A 22,555-nucleotide genomic window follows, 5' to 3' on the forward strand; every position below is an offset into this window, starting at 1 on the left:
AGTCAAAAGAATTGAGTTCAATCTTATATTGATAGCCCAGCAGTGATGTGCAACCCCACCCAAATTTGTTCATTTTTCTGGTGGCTCAGTTACTGCCTTTATAAAGGGTATTGTGCAATCTGTAAAATGACATTTGAATTTTTCAAACATGGAGTTAAAAAGTTAAATATGGATTTATAGCTTAGATCAGTATTTTCTGAGATTTCAGTGTATTATCAATAAGAAGCAATGGCTGAATATCACCTATATCATACATTTAAATATATTTTAAAATTGCTTTCATGTTTTCCTGTATTTATCACTATATATAATAAAAAGAGTTTAACAATTCCACATATACACAACTACATACAGTGATAGCAGCACAGCTTAACCAGACTTAGCCATGGAGCAGAATTTTGTTTCAAACATTACCAGAAGGGGTTATTTTCTAAAATACCCCATTTATGAAACATATTAACTGAAACTGAAGTAATTTTTTTTTTTAATCTTGAGTCAAGATTCCTGTTTTTCTCTTTATAAGGAACACAGATAATTGTAAGTGAACATCTTTCTTTTCCTTTACCACATTGATTTGTGACTAAAAAGCTGATAAGCCCAGTGGCAAGACCAAAAGCAGTGCAGAGTTCTTTACATCTTCAAAATCCTTCAGAATTTCCAGAACATGAAATAATTCAAAGATTGCTTTATTTTCCTTGTCTGCAACCTGAGCATATACAATACTTACATTCCAAAGTGTGATGAGGAATTTATGAAAGTGGATGGAGAGCATCCAGCACAGCATCTGCTAGCCTAAAGTTATATTTAACAAGTAACCAACCTGTTGCCAGTTTGTTACTGGCAACAAAGCAATCTGGTTCTTTGAGTGGTGAGAGAATACCACCCAGGTTAAAAACTTATTAACACTGCCTTAGAAAAAGCTTACATTTTTAAAAATAAGGTAAGCATATTTCTTGCCACAATCTGTTGCTGATTAATCAATATTAGATATTCTGAAAACAAATGCTTTGATTAAAAAACAGCTCAAACAAACGAACGAAACACATGGAATCATGATTTACCTGTTATAAAGTTTATCATAGTTTTCCTTTAAAAGTTCTCGTTCCTTTTCTAAATCATTAATTCTATCCTGCAGCTAAAATGAAAATAAAATTACAAAGAGTTTCCATGGTATAGTGGTTAGCACTCTAGACTGAAAACAAAATTACACATTAGGTGATTGTCATATCAAGCACACAGGGGTGAATCATGAGAGTGCAGCAGCACATTCAGACTTGGTTTCTACAATGCAGCTGCTCACTGGACCACATACAATGTCTGTATTCAATTCAGTGTTGATTTTTGTCCACATTGTTAAGTAAACATAAAATTAATATTCCTGTTTTAATTTAGTAGAAACGTATGCACTACTTTATGGCAACATGTGCCAGAACTCAATAAAGAATGTGTTACAAGCTTTCTGTTAAGTCCCTAGAAACATAATATTTTTTATTTTCTATCACGATGAATTTCATCATTATATTCATTTTGTATTAATTTCCAATTGGCCTATAAAAAACAAGAGGATTAAGTTTTCTTTGAGTTCATGAGGACAAACAAGTTTGCTAATCACTATTTAATCTAAAGACACAATTTCTCATGTTACCTGGAATTGACAAATAGTAGCACATCTTATGAATAAATACAGTAACATTCCCTATTTTATCCCAGTGAATATTTTCAGGAATAAGCAGAATAATCATTAGATTTTTTTATGATTAAAATATGGATTGCTATACTCCAGTATTTAGGATTTTATTTATAAATATGTTTTGCAGTCACAGTTTTTTTTTTTTAATCCCCCATGGAGCAGAGTACTTAAAATTCAACTCTACTCTCAAAATTCTCTTTTGATGCCAGTAAAAAACAGGAAAAGCTTCTCCTGAGTGCAGAACAGAATGTAAGGCTTTTATTCCATTTCTCTTCTCTGTAGGAAGTAGTTAGACTACAGGAAAAACTGTGCTAGTTGGGAAATAGGAGGAACAGTAACAATAGGTTAAGTTTTCAAATAAATTCCCAGGGAAAAAAAAGAATTTCACAAAACTGCTGACATTGTAGAACATAACATCTTCTCCTCAGAAACATGTATTCCTATAATTTCATTTTGTACCTCAAATGACTAATAAGCTGTCATATTTAAGAAAGTTAAGTTCTCTAGGTAATTTGATATCACATGTTATTTTTCATTTTACTCAAGGATCTTTAATCCTTTAGATAGCAGTGATCTCGGCACATTCACAAGTTAGTTCCTAGCATTAGCTTGCCACTCATATCTTGTATTAGCCACTCTATTTTGTTGCATTCAAGATGCCATAGATGTAGTTGAGAATTCTGAAATAAATATTGAAATGTTTCTATTTTACTTTTTCAAAAACCTTTACAGAGAAGTTTTAATACAACAGATGACTAAAACTTTTGGGCTTACCTCCTCTATTCTTCTTTCAGAGAATGTCATAGAATGTAACTGCTTCTCAAGGCTGCAGCATTTTAAACGCTGCTCTTTGAGTTGCATATTTAGTTCATCTCCATTTGCCATCAAGGCATCATGGCTGATCCTGAGAGTTCTCTGCTTCTGAAAAACAAGAGGTGGAATTTAAGCATCATTTTTAGATTATGCTTTGAATAAAAAATTACAAGCCTACACATGAATTTACCCTTGATGTTTACATTATACAGTTTACTCTTCTTATTCTAATTATTGGTAGGAGATATTCTTAACCCAAGTGTGACACCAGGAAGAAAAGAGAAGGCTATCTTAGCAGTCACATAAAGCAAACTATTTTCCTCCTTCATTAGTTTCTAGCTTTTGACTTCCTGACAGTGACAAATAAGTGGGTTTTAGGAATTAATCCCCTCTCCTTTTTACTTATGGTTATAGTGGCTAGACATGCTGTCTAAAAATGCTTCAGCATGGGTCAAAATGCTGATCACTGATACTAAAACTGAAAGGATTTGCCATCAGACTATAAATAAACAACTTGGATGGTTAGCTTTTAATTTTAATACAAGTAAAATTTTCAATTCAGCAAAATAGTTATACTCTTCTTAAATAAAAAATGTTTATATGTTTTGAATTAAATTTTATATACTTAAATATCAGAGACTTCTAAATATAAATAAAATGGGTAATTATAGTGAGGTCTTGTCATAGATACCATATGATCATGAAACGTCTCACCTGCTTAAGTCCCACTGAAGTTTTTCTTAGCTCATTTAAAAGAAATCCGACTTAAACAACTTATGGCTAATTTTCATTTAACATTCTTGCATTATTATAGAATGCTACCTTTAGTAAGTTTCATTTGGGCTTCCCACGTCATTGAGGCAGTTGGCTTTAACCACTCAAGCCCTTATGCCAATTCCCCCAAATTGACCATTTTTACTACTAGTATTTGAACAAATACCTGGGGTCAAGTTACATGGGAATCAAGCCAGTAAACGAGTAAGAGAATGTAGAATCATATTTCAATTCCTCTTGATTCCTCATTTTAGAAATTGCTTTTGCATGCATGTATTTTTAATTAAAAGGGACCCTCTATCTGTACACAGATAATGATATCATTCCCACTCAAGAGAACAAAACAACAATCCTCCCCCCATCCCAACTCCTCTTGCAGGAATTTGCACAGTTATTTGGAAGGTGGTTATACTTGGCATTCAAGAAGGCCCCTGTAGGATGGAAACGATCATATAGAGTATGGCTGAAAAACATTTAATTCCATAGTGAACCAGGCCTCCTATGACCTTATACTTTACATCAATGTACAGATTTCCTTGTCTCAGTACTTCAAAGAAAACATTGCTCAATATAAACTCTGATCATCTGGAATGTTTTGGAGTTCATTAATTCCAGGACTTCTGTTAATTATGCAATGTCAATGAATAGGAGCCTTCTGATGGCACATTCCTGTACATCCACAGTCACTTGAAAACAATCCCAAGGATGAGGACTCTTAATATTGTCAGACTGAATTGTTAAGGCATAAAATAAATATATTGATAACTACATTATGGGCACTCAAATATTTTCTGATAATGGTGGTGAGCAAAGAAATCCAAAATAAAACAAAATAAAACTCACATTAAAGGAACATAATTATTGACTTGTTCAAAACTCTGGTGTTTGTTATTATACACACATAAGAAAGTGAAGCTGTGTGCAAGTAGAGAGGCCTTCACTGCTGGGGCCCAAAGTGAATTTTGAGAAAAGGATTTAAAAGTATATGTGCACGTTATGAGATGATTTATGACAGATGTGCTATGAAGATGACTTACATATTTTAAGATGCCTAAGTGGTTCATTATTTTTAGTAATTGTTATGAACAATATAGTAAGAGAAATTATATACTCTTAATAGGACAATACTTAAAAATTACTTTTAATGTGAAGATCATTCTTAAAAGTACAACTTCCTTTTTTGTATCATTTTTTCTCTGAATAAATAGAGTATCACAGTACCTCTTGAAGCTGAATAAATTTTCCTTCCATCACTGAAAGAGCATTACTTTTCTCCACTAGTTGCTTATGAAGCTTAATCATTTCTACATTTTCCCGAATATTTGACCTGCAAAGTATATTTAAGAAAAAGACAAAAATCAAAAAATTCAAGTTAAAGAGAAAAAAAGCCACAACAACAACAACAAAAATCCATGGTTGATTCATTTGTGTATCACAAAGTCACCAAAGATTTTAGATTATAATCTACAACAGATTATTTAAAAACCAACCAATATCCATTCTCGAATGAGTATAAAGAGACTCTCTTGAGCTTGAAAGGATCTCCCAAACTAGATAAGGTTAGTTTTATAATTCATAACGTGTCTGTGCTATCATTCATTTTAGAGTGTACTGAAAAACTGCACAAAAGACATGAAATTTTAGCATATCCATCAGCAAACTTTACATTTATTTAAAGAAGGTCTATTCTGCTACCTTTCCTATGCAACACAGCCATTCATCTTTCTACGACATCCTTGAAGCACATACTATCATAAGATTATCATTTATTGGAGTTTCCTCTTAGAGTTTAAAGTTTTCAAAATATTTCCAAAAAAAGTGACTTAGTATTTTATACTAATAATGCCCAAAGCTGGCATTTAAATATGTTGCAGATGTGCCTTTAGCTGTAAGAGCGTATTTGATGTCCACAGGGTATATAGAAACCCTATATGCTGCAATACTATTTTGTATTTTTCCTACTGAGATTAAAGCAAATGTAGAATTTAACAGGAAGATCTTGTTAAAGGTTAATCATAGATCTAAATGAATACCTTTTCAAAAGGCATTTATTTTCCTGACAAAAAAGATTCCTTAATTTAATGCCATACATTTAAAAACAGTTTTTAAATTGTGAAGCTTGATTTTATGACTTCACTTTAAAAGAGATATAAATGCAAAAATCTTAAATGTAGAAAATTATTTCAGTATTTAAAGTAAGTAATTTTGCTTCTAAAATTTACCTACTATACACATATTGGAAAAATTGTCACAATGCCCTACTGAAACCAGCAAATGGACTACAAAGCTCACACATCTGTAAACCAGCTGAGGACTTGAAATACTTAATTTTCCTCTTTGATATTTGAAAGTTTATTGTATTTTGGCATTGGACAGTTAGTTGTCCTCACATAGAAGATAAACAAGTCCAAGAACCTGGATCTTTCCCAGGGTATGGCCTTAATGCAATGTTAAAATAATTGTGTCCAAAACATGTTATCTAGCAGTACTAAGCACAGAGTCAGCAGTACTCACACCGCTGTTTCCCTCATTTACATTTGTTCATTAAAAACATAATATGAAGAAATATATTTTAAATAAAATTTAAAATATTTAAATTCCTTTTTATTCTATATATGAAAAAATATTTTGAAGCCAAAATACAATTTACTTGTTTTCCCCAGAATTAGTTGGTTTAGTCACTCAGTAATGAGTAGCAGCTACTGATATGGAATGACAGATTGTGGCTCAAAAATTTAAACTCTTTGTTATATTTTTGGTTGTCTCAGTTCTTTGTTCTTTTTTGGGGGGTGGTGCACTGGGGATCCAACTTACTGTCTCTGATATTTTGTTTTAAAACAAAATTCCAAGAAGAATTAAATATATTTTTAAAAATAACTATAGCTTAATGTTTAAAAGTAAGTAATTAAATTTCAAAAATTGATGCAGTCACATGGGATTATAGAAATAACAGCTTTAATTCAGAATTTTCTTTGTAAGGCAAAGGAGCGCAAGTGTATTAAAAAAATTCCAGCAGGTTAATTGGTGGACGTTCTATTGAGTATTTTCCTGAACTCCTTGCAGTTTAGACTTTGCAAAATATTGGTAAGAAAAGTGACAAAGTATTTTATAATGACCAACAGTGGACACAATACAGCATAACTGTATTCAAAATAGCAACAACAATGCGGCAATTCAAGTACAGTCTGGAGGTTGGAGAGATGTCTCAGTGGTTAAAACACTTGCTGCTCTTATAGAGGACCCGGTAGAGGACTTGAGCTCTCTGCTCCCTGCATCTAACTCCAGCTCCAAGGGATCAGATTGCCCTCTTTGGGCTTCTGTGGGCTCCTCCCATTCCAACATAGATACAGACATAGACAGACATAGACACACAGATGAGAAAAAGAGTGGAGCGGGGGGAAGAGAGAGGGAAAATCTTAAAAACAAAAGTCAGTCTGCTACAGAGAATACCTGTTCTGGACAATGTAAGACCTCCAAATTCATCTGAGGGATGTGGCATGTAGTAGTTCCTGTTATTATTATGATTACATTTTTGGAGGATAATACTCAGAAGAGGATAATTTGTCAGTTCAAAGTGCTAGTCAGAGATATAAAGTAGAGCCAAGTTAAAATCAGCAACGTAGCCAGGCGTGGTGGCGCATGCCTTTAATCCCAGCACTTGGGAGACAGAGGAAGGTGGATCTTTGTGAGTTCGAGGCCAGCCTGGTCTATATAGTCAGTTCCAGGACAGCTGGGGGGAAAAAGAAGACAAAAATCAGCAATGTAGTATTTGTGGTATGGTATTTAAGGTGTACAGTGAAATCACCTCAAACCTGATCACCAACTCAACATTTTTATACAGGTGAACGATGTGAAAAGAATAAGGATAGAGATGTTACGAAGAGAATGAGGGATGCCTCAAAAGGCTGATAAGGGTGTTGGCGGCAAGAGGGAGCTATATGCATTACTAAATGTCCAGTCCTAGAAGTAGATGCCTATGGAACAAAGTCACAAGTTGGCTTCCTTTGAAGAAGCGCTAAAAGGTAATGCATTTGTAATATTTAAGAGATGTCTATGATGTTTTCTGCCTTTTTAATATAGGACATAATATAGGACTATCAAATCTTCAGGATGGTGATGTTCTAGTAGAAAGAACAATACATGGGCAGTATTCAGAGGCACTCTTGACTGTCATGCAACACTTTGTATGTGCTGTATTACATGTGATATATTTCACGTGGTGAAACAATCTGCAAACATATCAAGCACACTAATTAAATGCTCTTTAAAAAATAAACTTCTCAAAAATTTCAACAAGGATTTTGAAAAAAAATATAAACAAGTTGGAAAATGTAGTGACTTTATTTTCCTTTTTTGTTCTCCTTTTTTTACAGACATGATTTAGAATTAGGATCAGATCTTCTGAAACTGTGAGATGAGTTGTTGGCTCATCTCTAGATTAAAAACAAACTGAAATAAATTAGACTTTATGTTGAAAACAGTAATCCAGCTCAACAACCTGTGTGCCAAGTTTCTCTCCTATAATTTGAAACAGTCAAGCTATAAACTCTGAAAAAGGAATTTCTACTGGAAGTCTTGAAAACACTTGACTCCAGCTCTGCTACTGGGTGCCATAATAAATCTGGAAACTTAAAACCTCAGCTACACTGGAGAAGGAAAAACTTGCAGTGGAGATATGTAATATATGGTCTAATATGAAAGCTTAAGAAGCAAAAATCTTTGCTTTGGTGAAAGTTTCATATATTTTATGAACTAAAAACTCTAAACACTCAACTTTCCTCCTCTATCCCCACCAAAATTTCATTTCTTCGCTTGCAGTAAGGGTTATGAAAGTTACAAGAAGCCTTTCACTTTTGGAGAGCAAAATGTCACAGTATGTAACACCAACTATAGAGGAGAAGAGGCTCTATCACACAGAAGCTATGTTGTGAGATTCGGGATGCAGTTAGGCCAAACATTTATGAGACAATGGTGAAGATCTCTTTGAGTTTAAGGTTGGCTAACCCTAAGGGATAAGGCTGAAAATAATCTTAGGGTTAAAAAAGGTTTTTTGATTTTTTTGGTTTTTTTTTGAGACAAAGTCTCCCTGTAGCTCCAGCTGGCCTGAAACTCAGTATGTAGACCAGGCTGGCATCCATCCTACAGACATCTGCCTGCCTCTGCCTCTCCAGTGCTGGGATTAAAAGTAAAGGTATTCACTACCACATCTGGCATCAATTTTCTTTTTAAACAGTAGTAGATGCTTGGTGAAAGAAATTTAAGTCACTGATAGGCAGAAAAGACTACCAGCGAGGATCTTCTGAAGAGGACCATAAAAGGCTGCTAGAAAATACAGTGCAGTAACTTTCACTTTCCACCAAGAGTAGATATGAAAAGTAATGGGTTTGCTTAAAATTGCTACTTGAGATCATGGGTCCAAATGGCTCCCTGAGTTAAGATTGCATAAAGGAAAAATATGTATATGTTCATTTGCTAATAGCACAACTTTCTTGGTGTTGGGTCAAACTGTAAATCACAACTCAGTTATTTTCTTAGTGTCACCATCCACAGGAACAGAGAGGACAGATCTGTCAGGCTTTCTGTATGTATGTAACCATATTTGTATGAAGAGAAAGGACACTCTCCAGTGCTGACTTAGGGTTAGAGTAACCTAAATCCTAGTTTACCTTCTTAGAGATGACCACGTTTAGGATCAAGTTTAATAGGCTTTAGTTGGAGATTTATTGTAATAGAAATGGGAATTTGGGACTTTTAGCTAATATTTTCAAAAGCCCAGTGGGAAATGTACTTTTACTGGCTATTAACCTTGCAAAAGTGAACTAATATACATATTATATATGTACACACACACACACACACTCACACACATAAAATTACTCCAATCCAGTTTAAGAACAGGTTATTTCACAATGATCAGGTAGAATGAATGGAATGATACAAGTCAGTGATAAATATAAAATGAGAAAATTAAGTTAAGAAATATAGATTATTGTGAAGGCAAATCTTTTAGAAATATTAGGTCCTTAGGGAATACATGACATGCTCACAAAGTAGAGACCAGAACCATCCATCCCTTTCTATCTATTCATTTACAGCTCAGATAGCTGAGTGAGACTCAGAGAAATGGTTTAACCAGCGTCCTAAGTGATTGAATCAACATTCAAATCTAGCTAAAATTTTAAAAACTTATATTTATGTGTATGAAGGTTTTACCTGTATGTATATAAGTGTACCACATGTGTGCAATGACTGCAGAGGCCAGAAGAAGACATCAGATTCCCTGGAATTGGAGTTACAGATGACTGTTGGGTGGTTGATGGGAACTGAACCCTGGTTCTCTGCAAGAGAAGCCAGTGCTCTTAACTGCTGAGCCTTCTCTCCAGCCCCTCAAATCTAGTGTCAAGAGCTAAATTCTTCTCATTCTTTTAAGTTACTCTCTTCTAAGATGGTCCTCAGTTTTAGCATTTCCTGCACTGTCATGTATATATTAATACACTAGTTATGTGTGGGGCCATTTTCATTATTTATACAAAGTATTAGGAAAATGTGTTAAGCTGCTCTCCAGAAAAATCTTAATTAATGTTAATAATAAAATATACAGGGATAAAAGAAAATGGTACTTGGTTATAATATTTGTAATCGGCCTTTTTTAAAAATGATAGATCATCCCCCGGCATAATAATGTTTGCATGGTTACCCCAGGCCCCAGTCATCCTTCCATCAGAGAACCAGATGTGCCCTCTAATTTAGGAGGTTGGGCAATCAGGAAAATCCAAATTGAGGGGTATTCTGCAAACAACTGTCAATGGACTGGAAAAAAGCAGGGACCACTCTAGAATAAAGGAAACTTAAAAGACATGGCACTTAAATGAAACACATGATTTTTAGTTGGATCCTAGATCAAAATGAAACAAAATAAAATTCACTACTGACAAAAACAAAAGCTATAAAGGACACTGGAACAACCAGGGAAATTTGGATGCAGATCTGGAATGAGTAACAAATGATGTGTCCGTCATCATTAAAGGTTCATTGTAAAATAGCTGTTAGGTAGGAGGATGTCCTAGTTCCGTAAAAACTCATAAGTAAGCCTGGTGTGGCTGTGCCTTTAATCCCAGTACTTGGGAAGCAGAGGCAGGCCGATCTCTTCAGATTAGAGGCCAGCCTGGTCTACATAGTGAATTCTAGTCCAGCTAGAATTATGCAGTGAGACTATGTCAAAACACACACACACACACACACACACACGCACACACGCACACACACACACACACACACACACACACACACTCTTAGAAATGTACAGAGGTACAAATGTACCTCTCAAATGGGAAGGGGAGGAATTGAGGGAAGAAAGGAGAGGGAGATAAATGAGAGAGAAGGAAGGGAGGGGAGAGACTGGCAAAGAGGTAAAGAGGAAGGGGAATGGGAAAGGGAGGAAGAAGAGGTAAGGAGTAGGGTTGGGGGAAGAGAGAGAGGAGGAGAGGGGAGAAGAATGGCTTGTGCACTGTGCAGAATGCAGAAACAGGGTCCTGTACCTCAGAAAGGCTAAGGGGTAAAACATACATGTCTTCACCCTATTATCTTTCTGTTTTTCCAAAGGTGTGCTGTTTTACCAAACGAAAAGCTGGGGGAAAATTTAGAGTACTAGGAAGTAATCCTGTTTGTGTGGGGGAAGAGTGAGGCCCTAAGGCCAAGCTGTTTCTTATAATGTACGGCTGCAAAAAGCTTCTTGGTTTTAAGATTTGACAGTCTGCTGTCTGCCAAAGGGGAGAAGGCAAGTCAGAGTGTCTGAAACATACATAGGTTAAATTTCCTCCCCTGGGACATGATGGCACTTACATAATTTTTAATTAAGAAGGTAAATACCACCCTAATATTTATTTTTAAAAAAGTACAAACTAGCTACGCATTTACTAAGAGTATAAATATTTTTGGAGTTGAAAAAAATCAATAAAAGGTAAAATTGTTCTGATTTTAATGTTCATGTACATGTGTTCATTGGTTACTGCTTTGCATTTAATTTAAGACAGCCTATTTAATAAGCAGAAAATGTGCATTTTTATATTGTTTAAATTTTAATATGGATTTTTGTTCAAAACAACAGACATTCAGGCTACTTATAAATGATATAAGATTTTTTGCTAATGAGGCATTATGTAGAACATATGCAAAAATCACAACTCAGTCTTCCAAACTGGACCACAACAACAGGAAAAAACATGATTTTAATAAAAAAGAGCAGCACTGGCTTTTACTTCAAAGCAATTAAGGGCTTTGGATAACCAAAAGTTTATGTCAAGCTGATGCCAAACCAAACTGGTCTATTAAACACATACTCCAGAGGGTTTCTGTAATATTCTCTGAAAGGCGCTTTGCCATAAATATCAAGCACTGCCATTCTGAAGATTACAGCTACGTTAGGTTCATGCTAGAGAACAAGGGCTGCAACATCCAGATCAGACTTCTAGAATTTCAAATCTGAAATAATGCATCCGCGAAAGAGAAGTTCAAATATGTTTTCCATTTCATGATTTTTCTAAAGTATACAAAGTTTTATATTCTTCCCTAACTTTTTTCAATAACTTCTATTTTCCTGAAAATATAGCTGTTATACATAAAATTTTGAGCTACATGTAAATATATTTTTAAAAAATATTGAAAACTCAAGTTATTTCTTCAGTTTCAAAAAATGTACTTTAAGAAACAATGTGCTATTCACTAGTGGCATCTTTGAATGTAAATAACATGTCAATTTTCAGTCTCATAAAATCAGTGAGGTAAGGTACAAACTGGTTTATTTCTTTGGGTTCTGTACCAAGTTTCCTTTGCCTATCATAATAATTTTGTTTCTGGTTCTAATTTTTTTTTCTTTTGGTCTTTTTTTGAGACAGGGTCTTCCTGTAGCCCCAGCTGTCCTGGAACTCACTATGTAGACCAGGCTGGCCTTGAACTCACAGAGATCCACCTGCCTCTGCCTCCCGAATGCTGGGATTAAAGGCATGTGCCACCACGCCTGGCTATTCTGGTTCTAATTTTTGATGTCACATAAAGAGACTGCTTCTTTTTATGTGAATGACTCAGTTCCTTAAGCCCTTAGTTTTCAAGGTAAATTCTTCTGTCTATGTTGCTGTCTTCTGCTAGGTATATTTATAGTATGTGACCTTGTTGTCATTCTCTTTCTGCTCTGCTGCATCTTAGGAGTGAAGGACCATTGGCTCTCCTTAACAGTTAATACTGAAAGTCTAGCTCTGATAACCCTGTACCTAATGGTTGAGTAAAGCTGATAAGGGCAAGCCCTGAGCTGGAACCTGACCCAGGGTGTGTGTGTGGTGTGTGTGTGTGTGTGTGTGTGTGTGTGTTTGTGTGTGTGAACACACATTGACCTGCCAGGCCAGGGTCAATGGCGGGTGTCTTTCTCAATTGATCTCCACCTTATTTTCTGATACAGGGTTTCTCACTAGCCAGAAAGCCCCAGTAGTTCACTTGTCTCTGCCTTCATGACTGGCTTTTTATGTGGGTGCCTGGGATCTAAATTCAGGTCGTCATGCTTTACTGACTGAGCCATCTTCTCATCCCCTACAGTGAATTTTTGTATTCAGGTAATGTCTTAAGTATACTTGTTGGTAATTATACTAAGTGTTGGGGTCTAGGCCTCTGGCACTGCTCCTTACAAGTGCCTTTGTTTTCCTTTTTAAAAAATATTTTATTTACTATTTTGATTTTATGTGTATGAGTATATTGCCTGCATGTATGTAAATGCACCCATATCTTACAATGCCTTACAAGGTCTGAAGAGGGGGTCAGAGTCCCCTGGAACTGTAGTTACAGATGGTCGTTAGTTGCCACATGGGTGCTGGGAATCGAACTCCAGTCCTCTGTAAGAGTAGTCAGTGCTTGTAACTGCTGAGCCATCTCTCTAGCCTACAACTCTTGTTTTCTACGAAGGCTGGATCTAAAGCAGTTCTTCCAGGGAGAAGCTAGGGTTTATTTTACATGCTCCCCCAGCCCCAATTTAAATATAACTCTAAAAAACATTCATGTTTCATCTGCTCTACTACTCTTAGGATGGTTTATAATTTCACTAGATATTAGGATTTCCTGGTATAATATAGTTTTACATACAGCTTTTTAGGAATGGAAATTATTAGACATTATACATATCTTTTAAATCTAAAGCTTTTCATATATTTTTTAGTCTACCTTAAAAAAAAAAAAACAAGTCTGCAGGGCTGGAGAGGTGGCTCAGCAGTTAAGACTACTGGCTGCTCTTGCAGAGGATATGGGTTCAGTTTCTAGCACCCATATGGCAGCTAACAACTGTCTATAAGTCCAGTTCCAGATCCAATGCCGCTTTCTGGCTTTTGCAGGTGTTGCACACATGGGTACTTACATATATGCAGGCAAAACACACATACACATTAAAAAAATAAAATCCAGAAAACAAGTCTAATATTATATATATTTCCTTAGATTCTTTATATATTACCATGTATGGTTATTTGGTTAAGAGAGGCCTAGGGCCAGTGAAATGGCTCAGTAGGAAAAGGCACTTGCTACTAAGTCTGATAATTTGTGTTTAATCCCAAAACCCACATGGTGGAAGAAAAGAACCAACTCTTGTAAATTGTCCTCTGATTTCCACATTGGCACCATGATGAGTGCGCGCACGCGCGCGCGCACACACACACACACACACACACACACACGGTAATACATACCTTTAAACCCCAACACCCAGGAGGCAGAGGCAGGTGGATCTCTGTGGGTTTGAGGCCAGCCTGGTATATATAGTGTGGCTACACAGTGAGAGCCTGTCTGAAAAAAAAAGAGAGCTCTATGAAAGAGGCAAAATAGATGCCACTACCAAGTCTAACAAATAAGTAGACCTTATTTGGGATCCAGTTCCTAAAGACATCTTTAGGAAAGTTTGTATATAAATTGGCTATGAGACGGTATCAAAGAATGGCTATTGATTTTGTCAGATATGACAGGGCATGGTGGCTATGTTATAAAATTCTTTATCACACAGAACTATATCCTGAAGTATTCATGAATGACACTATATAGACAGAGCTAGTGAACCGAAGGAAATAAGTGTAAGATTAGATGAAATAAAATTGGTAAGGTGTTAATAATTGTTAAAGGTGAGTTACAGATGTATGAGGGTTCCATATGCTACTCTCTCTGGTTTGGGGTATGCTTTGTTAACAAAACAAAGAAAAAGAAAAAAAGAAAAGGGTATGAAGAGAACTGAAAAAGGACTATGGTAAAAAGATAAAGGTCTTGTTTAAAGCACAACATCAAAGCACAAAATGAATGAATGGGAATTCAGAGTCAAAAACCGACAAAGGAGGATGAAATTGTTACTTCTTTAGTAAATGTCAAAAATGTAATGGTGGCAAGGACACTATTGCTACGACCCAACAATTAACAGATTTCACTGTAAACTTTAAGTATTAGGAGATGTAACATCTTATGCTGACAGACTGCTGTCCTAAGGTGGCCATGTCCGCCTCAACCCCACCCATACTACTACCTTTTAAGGTTGAACAAAACTCTAAAGACTGGACTTCTATAAAAGGTATAGCAACAGTGGAATTCTTATCAGCCGAATTTCTCTGAGCAGCTTCAATCAAATGGTGTCAGATTCCTGCAGTCTTGGCGAATGGGGAAAGAAGACAAAGGAACAAGATGAGGCTGTCTCAGAAGCTGCCAGCCTCAGAAGCTGCTTACCTCAGGGACAGTTGGGGAAGACTGCCCTTGCTTCAGGAGGGCTGCCGAGCAGCTCTCAGGCCTAAAGCTCTTCTACCCAGAGAATGTTGAATATACACAGGATTTTAAAATAGATGAACTTATCAAAGTGATATTACTGGTTTAACATACCTTTGATCTGTAGCTTGCTGTTCTCGAAGCTGAAGAAGAGATAACTCAATTTCATTTTCTTTTCTCCTCAACTGTGTCTTCAGAATCTCTGCCAACTGCTCTAACTCTTCAATCTGCCCTCTCTGTGACTGAATAACAGTTTCTCTGAAATAAAGTGTCTTTATAAGAATTTGAAGTTTGAGGAGAAATTTGTAGTATTTAAGATCAGTGCAAAGATAGCTCATCATTGTAATACAGGGCAAGCAAATGTTAAAAATTTTGGCTTAATTGCCACCACATATATAGTGGCAGATCAGAAATGATAATTTGGAAATATATCTGGAATAATTCTAGATATTGCTTTCTAGAAGATAATGACCTAGGAAATGGATTGACTTTGGTTCAATATCATTAAGTATGTACTGATCACCTACTGTCTACAATATGGTCTTCAGATAATTTATGTCTTATTCTTTCATATGTACATAGCTGCCACAACACCCAAATTAACACTTCAGAGAGAGTGAGCATGAGATGTGCCAAACAGTGCCCTTGTCTGGCAGCATCCAATGCAGCAAGCCTTAGGAAACTGCTATGAATCCTGGCTTTTCAGCTAGGGAGCTGGGAACAAGAAAAACATCCAGACTTTTATTTTTTCCACAAGCTCACCATTAGTATGATACTGAAAATATTCAAAAGGGACTGTTTGAAGCCCACACCACATTTTTCTTAAGCAGTGGTCTAAGACATGGTACTCTTGGTGTAATGCTTATTTTCTTTAGTCAAGGTTCTGATGATCTAGGTAAAGACCTATGGATAAGGCTCATCTATGTGACTCACAGACACTGAAAGTACAACCATGAGGCGTGATTAACTGGAAAAAGAAGTTGATTGTGGCAGAAGAGATTTCTCTGAAACCATGACATGATGAAGAGTGCATGTTCCACAGAATCACAGAAAAAAGCTGAAATCCCCATGTATTTAATAATTCCAAACTTTTAAGTCATTCCTCTCAATTTTTCCTGTCCTTTCTCTTCCTCTTCACAAAAAGGGTTAACTGATTCAGGCTCTAAAAAAATTACCCCTGAATTTACAAGAATAAAAATGTTGCCTCTAAACTTTAGACTAATTCTAAGTGACTGGACTCCATGCCATTCCTTTGGTAGTAAAATTAAAAGAGGACTATTCTATAAATCCTGCCATCAGTGTAGTTGGTAAGCTATTCTTTCCCTTATTTTACTGAAAACATGTCACATAATACCTGTTATTATGCCATAGAACTAGCTATATTTTAGTAAAGCAAATTATTTATACATACTCAAATTTTATTTACAATAAAGGAAAGGGAAGGATCAAAATAAGACATAATCAATAAACAAAGTTCTAAAATGTCCATGAAAAAGAATACATACAAATTTCTTATTTCTCCCCTGGCTTCTTCAAGTAAATTACTGCCATATTTTGTAAGCATGGGCTGTACAGTTTCTGCTTCATCTACATCTTGGAATCTTATACCTAAAAATAAAGTAGTGAAATATTATAAAGTTAGAAAAGAAAGAGGCTTGATTTCTATCATATTTGTAATATAGCAGTACCCTCAGAAAGCACTAAGACATGTATGTTCATGGCACGGAGTGTAAGACATGCACATTGAAGAACGTCAGCACTCAGGTAGTGGTGGTAAATGAGTGCATTAATCAGCAATGCCCACTGAACACACTCCACTATGGAAATCAAAGCATCTAGAAATAATCTGAGTAATTTTACAATTTACAAGTATTATCATAATTTTTCAAAGAATCAGTTTTCAGCTCAGGTATTTATAATGAAAACTAAAATATGAAAGTTTTCAAAACTTTTCTTTAGTGTTTTGTTTTTCTGTGTGTGTGTGTGTGTGTGTGTGTGTGTTTGGGTGTGTGTAAAACAGCATGTGTGTGTAAGACAGATGACAATGTGTATGAGAATCCATTCTCCTTGGGTCTCGGGGATGGAACTCAGGTCATCAGGTTTGGTGGCAAGTGCTTTTACCCACTAAGGCATCTCACTGACCCTTTTACAGTATTTTAATAATGGTCTTTTTTCTATTTATTTATTTATACACATCACTTTTATCCCACATGTTTAAATGATTTTTTGATTATTCGACGTCAGTAAGAAAATCTGTATTAAAAAAAACCATGAGAGTGTATTGTCAACAGGATTCCTTGAAATAAAGTAGTTCCTACAGTACTTAAAGCATAAGTCTTTCCAATAAAAATAAGTTACATGTGTTATATGTGGTGGCACACATCTGTAGTCTTAGATACTTGGGAGTCTGAAGCAGGAAGACCACTTGAGTCCAGAAGTTTGAGACTAGCCTGGGCAACATAGGGAGACATTGTTCTTAAAGGAGAAAAACAAAGAGGGGAAAAGTATAAGCAGCTTTATAAGGGTAGTACCATTGTTGAAAATTAAACGTACTTTTACTTACATACTCTACTTTGTATTTCTAGACTAGTTCTAAGTAAACTGACAAATAATATAGACCTTTACATGGAGAATAGCCCAAGATATAAAGGCATAGAATACTTTAAAGTTTTTTTCTTTTTTAAAAATATTTTATTATTTTTATTTTATGTGTATAAGTGTATTGCCTGCATGCATGTAAATATATCCATGTTGTACAATGCCTGCTGTAGGTCAGAAGATGGTGTGAGAGCCCCTGGAACTGAAGTTACAGACGGCAGCTGCCATGTGGGTGCTGGGAACTGATTCTAGGTTCTCTGCAAGAGCAGCCAGTGCTCTTAGCCCCTGAGCCATCTCTACAGCCTAAGTTTTTACTTTTAAGAATAAACTTTCATTACTTTTAAATTGACAGGTGAAGTTGTGTTTAACTCATACAACATGTCTGGAGTATACATGTACTATTAAAAATGAGAATTTTAATTAGAATAAGGAAACTATTATTTGTTCTTTCTGATGTCATCTATTGCTATAATCTACATTACAAAATAGGAAGGGCTTTGCCTACAACATTTACAGTTTATTATGTTAGAATTGGTCAGTTACATTACTTGGGCCATAAGCTAATTCTTAAGTTTTTCATACACAATTAGGGGAAAAGTCAACATTAATGGTGGAGTTAGAAGACAGAACTCAAAATGGATTCTGAAATTTGGTTTTGTGGTGATTTGCAAATGGTTATTACTTATATTCTTTTGGTTTTGGACCTGAGTTTGTATGTGGCCCAGGTTGACCTCCAACTCCTGATCCTTTTCCCCTAGACTCTTGAGTACTAGGTGCTCGATTAAAAGCCTGTTGCCACCACACATGGTTATTATATTTTATTTTTTATTTTATGTGCATGAGTGTACCACCTGCATGTATGTAGGAGCACCCACGTTGTGGCAAAGCCTGTAGAGGTTAGAAGGGGACACTGGATCCCCTCGAACTGGAGTTACAGATAGTTGTTAGCTGCCATATGGGTGCTGAAATTCAAACCTGGGTCCTACGCAAGAGCAGTCGGTGCTCTTAACTGCTGAGCCATCTCTCCAGCCCCTTGTTATATTTTAAAAGCATACATACTTTATAGAGAGTCAGGGGTTCTCACTTAGCACCCTTGACCTAAGATAGTCCTGACTCTGGCCTATGTGCCAGTCTTAAAAGCCATACTGAAGAGTGTATTAGGGTAGTTAATCAGACTAATTTTGGTTTACTCAGAAAGAGTGATTAAAAAAGTACTCTTTTTTTAAGTTCCATTTTAAAAAATATTTTATTTAGGGGGCTGGAGAGATGGCTCAGTGGTTAAGAGCACTGACTGCTTTTGCAGAGGACTCGGGTTCGATTCCCAGCACCCACGTGGTGGCTACGAACCGTCCTTAACTCTACCTCCAGGGGAATCTGAAGCTCTCTTCTGACCTCCGCGGCATTGCACAGCATGGGTGCATTCACATACATGCAGGCAATACACATAAAATAAAATTTTTTAAAAATTATTATTAGTATTTTTTATGTACATGAATGTACTCCCTGCATGTGTGAAAATGTACCTGTGTCATGCAATGCCCATGGAGCTCAAAAGAGAGTGTTGGTATGGACAGTTGTTACCTGCCATGTGGGTGCTGGGAATCGAACTTGAGTCCTCTGCAGGAGTAGTTAGTGCTCTTAACCACTGAGTTATCTCTCCAGCCCCCCTCTAGGTTCCATTTTTAAAGACTGATGTTCTATGACTCATTTTGAAAACAAAACTTTTATTTTTTAATAGAGGAGAAATTATGGCAATCTCTTTGACTTTAAATAGCAATTTAAACAGTAATTTAAACACTAACTTAGCTTTCCATTTCAGTCTAAAATTTGGGCATTATTTTTATTTAGTGTAAAAGACCTGGCAGACCATCTATATCATCTTCCCTATTTCTATTTCCAGATGATAAAATTAAGATCGAGAGAGGATGTGACTCTTTAATGTGAGAATATCAGTGTGGAGCTCCGCTAGCCTGGCCCCTTATCTAACCTGGCATTATCACTCCATTTTAGAGATGAGGAAAATGAGGCTGAGAGGTCAAGTGTTCACTTCCAAATAAAAGGATAATTAATGGCAGACTGTGTTTTCTGATTTATAATTTGCTGTGCTTACTTTGATTATATTTAGATTATGTTCAGTGGGCTAGCTGAGCCCTTTCATCCTGCAGCTGCCTCCTGCCTGTGTGGAGGCCTTACTGACTTCAAAGGCAGTCTATCTAGGGAAGAGATACTGCTAACATTTTGGTTTGGAAAAGAAAACTACAACAATTTTTCCTCCCCTTCTGTTCATAATGTTTCTCCTTCCTTCAATGAACTGCAGCTATAATTTTACATGAGTTTTAATATTATAAAAGGTATGGGATATTTATGTGCAGCCACACCTAACAGAAATCAATGATACCTAACATTTATTCCTTACAGAGTTATTTAAAATATTTACTTGGTTTTAGTTTCATTATAAGTCGTCTGTCTGAGGGTAGAGAGAATTTAGATTGATACTGAGTCTGGTCTCTGTACTCAATTGCTTTGTAATCTAGGTAGGTTTTCCATTATTCATTTCAAAGTGAAGTAAGTGGTAGATCTAACTAGTTTTAGAGACGGAAGAGACCTTTAGGGTTGCTTGCTTCAGTACTTTCTTTATGTAAAAAAAAAAAAAACAAAAAAAAACAAAAAAAAAACCTCAAAATCAACACAGGAGATTTCTCCAAGCTTACCAGTTACTAAGTGGTACAGTAAGAATTCATATTCAACTCAACTTACAATTTTCTTAACTTTATAAATGTCTATTGTATCAGTATAGACAGCTTTGTTACTGTTTTACTAAACAAATTTGAGTGCTCAATAAAACAATCTTCATTATAACATTATGAACTTTCAAAAAACAAGTCAAAAAAACTGTTTTTAACATCCTTTAGAAGACATGTTAAAAACATGAATGATAAAAAATAAAGATTTGCATGTCTGTGTAAAACAGTTTAAGACTTAAGTTCAGCATTTGGTATATGCTGTTTTACCTTTCCTGGGGCATTCTTGTAAGCCTGCATTTTCACTGGTTTTTCTACGGCCAGTGTTAATACGAGACTGAACACGACTGTATGGAGTTTGCCTGTGTCCCTGGATTTGAAGTTGTTGCTTGGTTGATATGAGCCTGTTTTTGAGGACTTCATTTTGTCTTTCAAGCTCATGAACTTTTTCTTGCAGCTGCTCAATCATTTCTTCCATTTCCACATCTCGTCCTAGCCGCTTGGGGCCGCCACCAACCCGCTCATATCTTTTCTTGTCATTAACTAGCCGTATTAACTTGGTGGCCATTCTAGGGAAATAATAAAAAGATGAAAAGGAATGTGAGAAGTCAGCATAAAATGCATTCTGTTGAAAGGAACATAATCACTGTGAAGACTTCAGTGCAGAACCTGAATAATAAATTTCAGGTTTTGATGTAACTATTACTGCCTGTGAAGAATCCTTTGATGATAATTGAAACCACTGGGCAACAATCTGCTTTATAGCACTGACAAATAACAGTTTCCTAAGGCTTATCATTTAAGGTTAGTAAAGAGAGGACACATATTTACTCCATATGTTCCAGAAATGCAATTTTTAACGCATGACCTTATATAGGAATGCTGTATGCACTTAAATGTAGTTATAGACTACAGATATGGTGGGTTATATCTGCAATCCAGAGTGAGTTAAAACTTTTGAAAAGTGAGCTAAGATTATGTAGATTTAGGTAGTATAGAACCTTATGTTGCTGTAGGAAAGACAAATTAAAAATGTGAAAGTGTTAGAATTCACAGATGTGCATATATAAAATCCAACAGAAATTTCAAAAAACCAAAAGAGACATTAAATGTTGGTTAGTGCTTAGAAATATTTGAATTTAATGTTAGAAAATAATTACATGCAAAAATATTATCTTAACACTACTTAAAAATTTTTGACATAAATTGTTCTTTATGTCATTTCAAGAACTTATACTTTTGACTTTTAAGTTTTGATAAAAAGTGGTCAGACAGAACAAAAGACAGAGCGGGCACATGGGGGTGATGTAATATACACGTTCGGAAAACATGCCTGATGGTAAAGGGAAAAATCTTGGCAGGACAAGAAAGAAAAGGTGGCTTTGATGAGAGACACAAGTTCAAGACTTTGCAAAATTGGTCGCACATCTTCAATAGCTGATTCTAGTTTATAGTGAATCTATTTTTATAAAGACCCAGACAGGAGAGTGGAAATAAAAACACACTTCATTTTTCTTTAAATGGGGTTTGCTTTATTTTAGCATGGTTATGGACAGAAGCTTTTACTTAAGAGAACAAAAGTGAAATAAAAAAATCCTTAATAGTTTTGGGATGTTATAAAACAACTTTTTTTTTTTCCCCTTAAGCAGAGTCCTCTGTAAATGCAGTAGTAATACATGTCTATCTACACTTCTGGCTACTCGATCTACAGCATGTGGCATCAGGGAGAGCTATGCATAACATAATCAGTTAAGATTGTTTTCTCTTTCCCTTGGGGCACATCCATTAAGCATGCTTTATAAGAGATATTGGATAATAAAAACCAAGATCCAAGAGTACCACAAACATCCTAGTAAAATAATCAATGGACTACTTCCTTTCTACCTAATCTAGAAGATGATATATTATTGGGAAATCTGGCCAGGCATCAAGGTCTAACAAAGCCACACTCTGCCTTGCCCATTAATGAGTTTAGAGACCTTGGCCCCATACAATGTCCTATCTATAAAAATCAGGTACTCATAGAAACGAGAAGTCACCTAAATACTTGAATTCTTTTTTTAAAATTTTATTTATTATTTTTTATTTTATTTTATGTGTATGCGTGTATTGCCTGCATGTAGGTTAAGTGTACCTGTGTCGTGCAATGCCTGCAGAGGACAGAAGA

The 22,555-nt window shown here is 35.7% G+C and overlaps 1 protein-coding gene across 4 annotated transcripts in view; it reads right to left on the bottom strand.

The window, feature by feature from the left end:
- Rpgrip1l (RPGRIP1 like) overlaps positions 1-22,555 on the bottom strand; it is a 107,874-nt gene that overhangs the window by 78,109 nt on the left and 7,210 nt on the right. For all 4 annotated transcript variants that reach the window (XM_008830073.3, XM_008830072.3, XM_008830075.3 and 1 more), the window contains exons 4-9: positions 20,659-20,957; positions 16,555-16,657; positions 15,164-15,307; positions 4,499-4,604; positions 2,465-2,611; positions 1,062-1,135 (exon numbers count right to left, since the gene is read on the bottom strand). In XM_008830073.3, coding sequence (XP_008828295.1) covers positions 1,062-1,135; positions 2,465-2,611; positions 4,499-4,604; positions 15,164-15,307; positions 16,555-16,657; positions 20,659-20,957 — 873 coding nt within the window. The remainder of the gene's footprint in view (positions 1-1,061; positions 1,136-2,464; positions 2,612-4,498; positions 4,605-15,163; positions 15,308-16,554; positions 16,658-20,658; positions 20,958-22,555) is intronic.

This window comes from Nannospalax galili, unplaced genomic scaffold (assembly GCF_000622305.1).
Source record: "Nannospalax galili isolate Female #2095 unplaced genomic scaffold, S.galili_v1.0 scaffold274, whole genome shotgun sequence".
NCBI lineage: Eukaryota > Metazoa > Chordata > Mammalia > Rodentia > Spalacidae > Nannospalax > Nannospalax galili.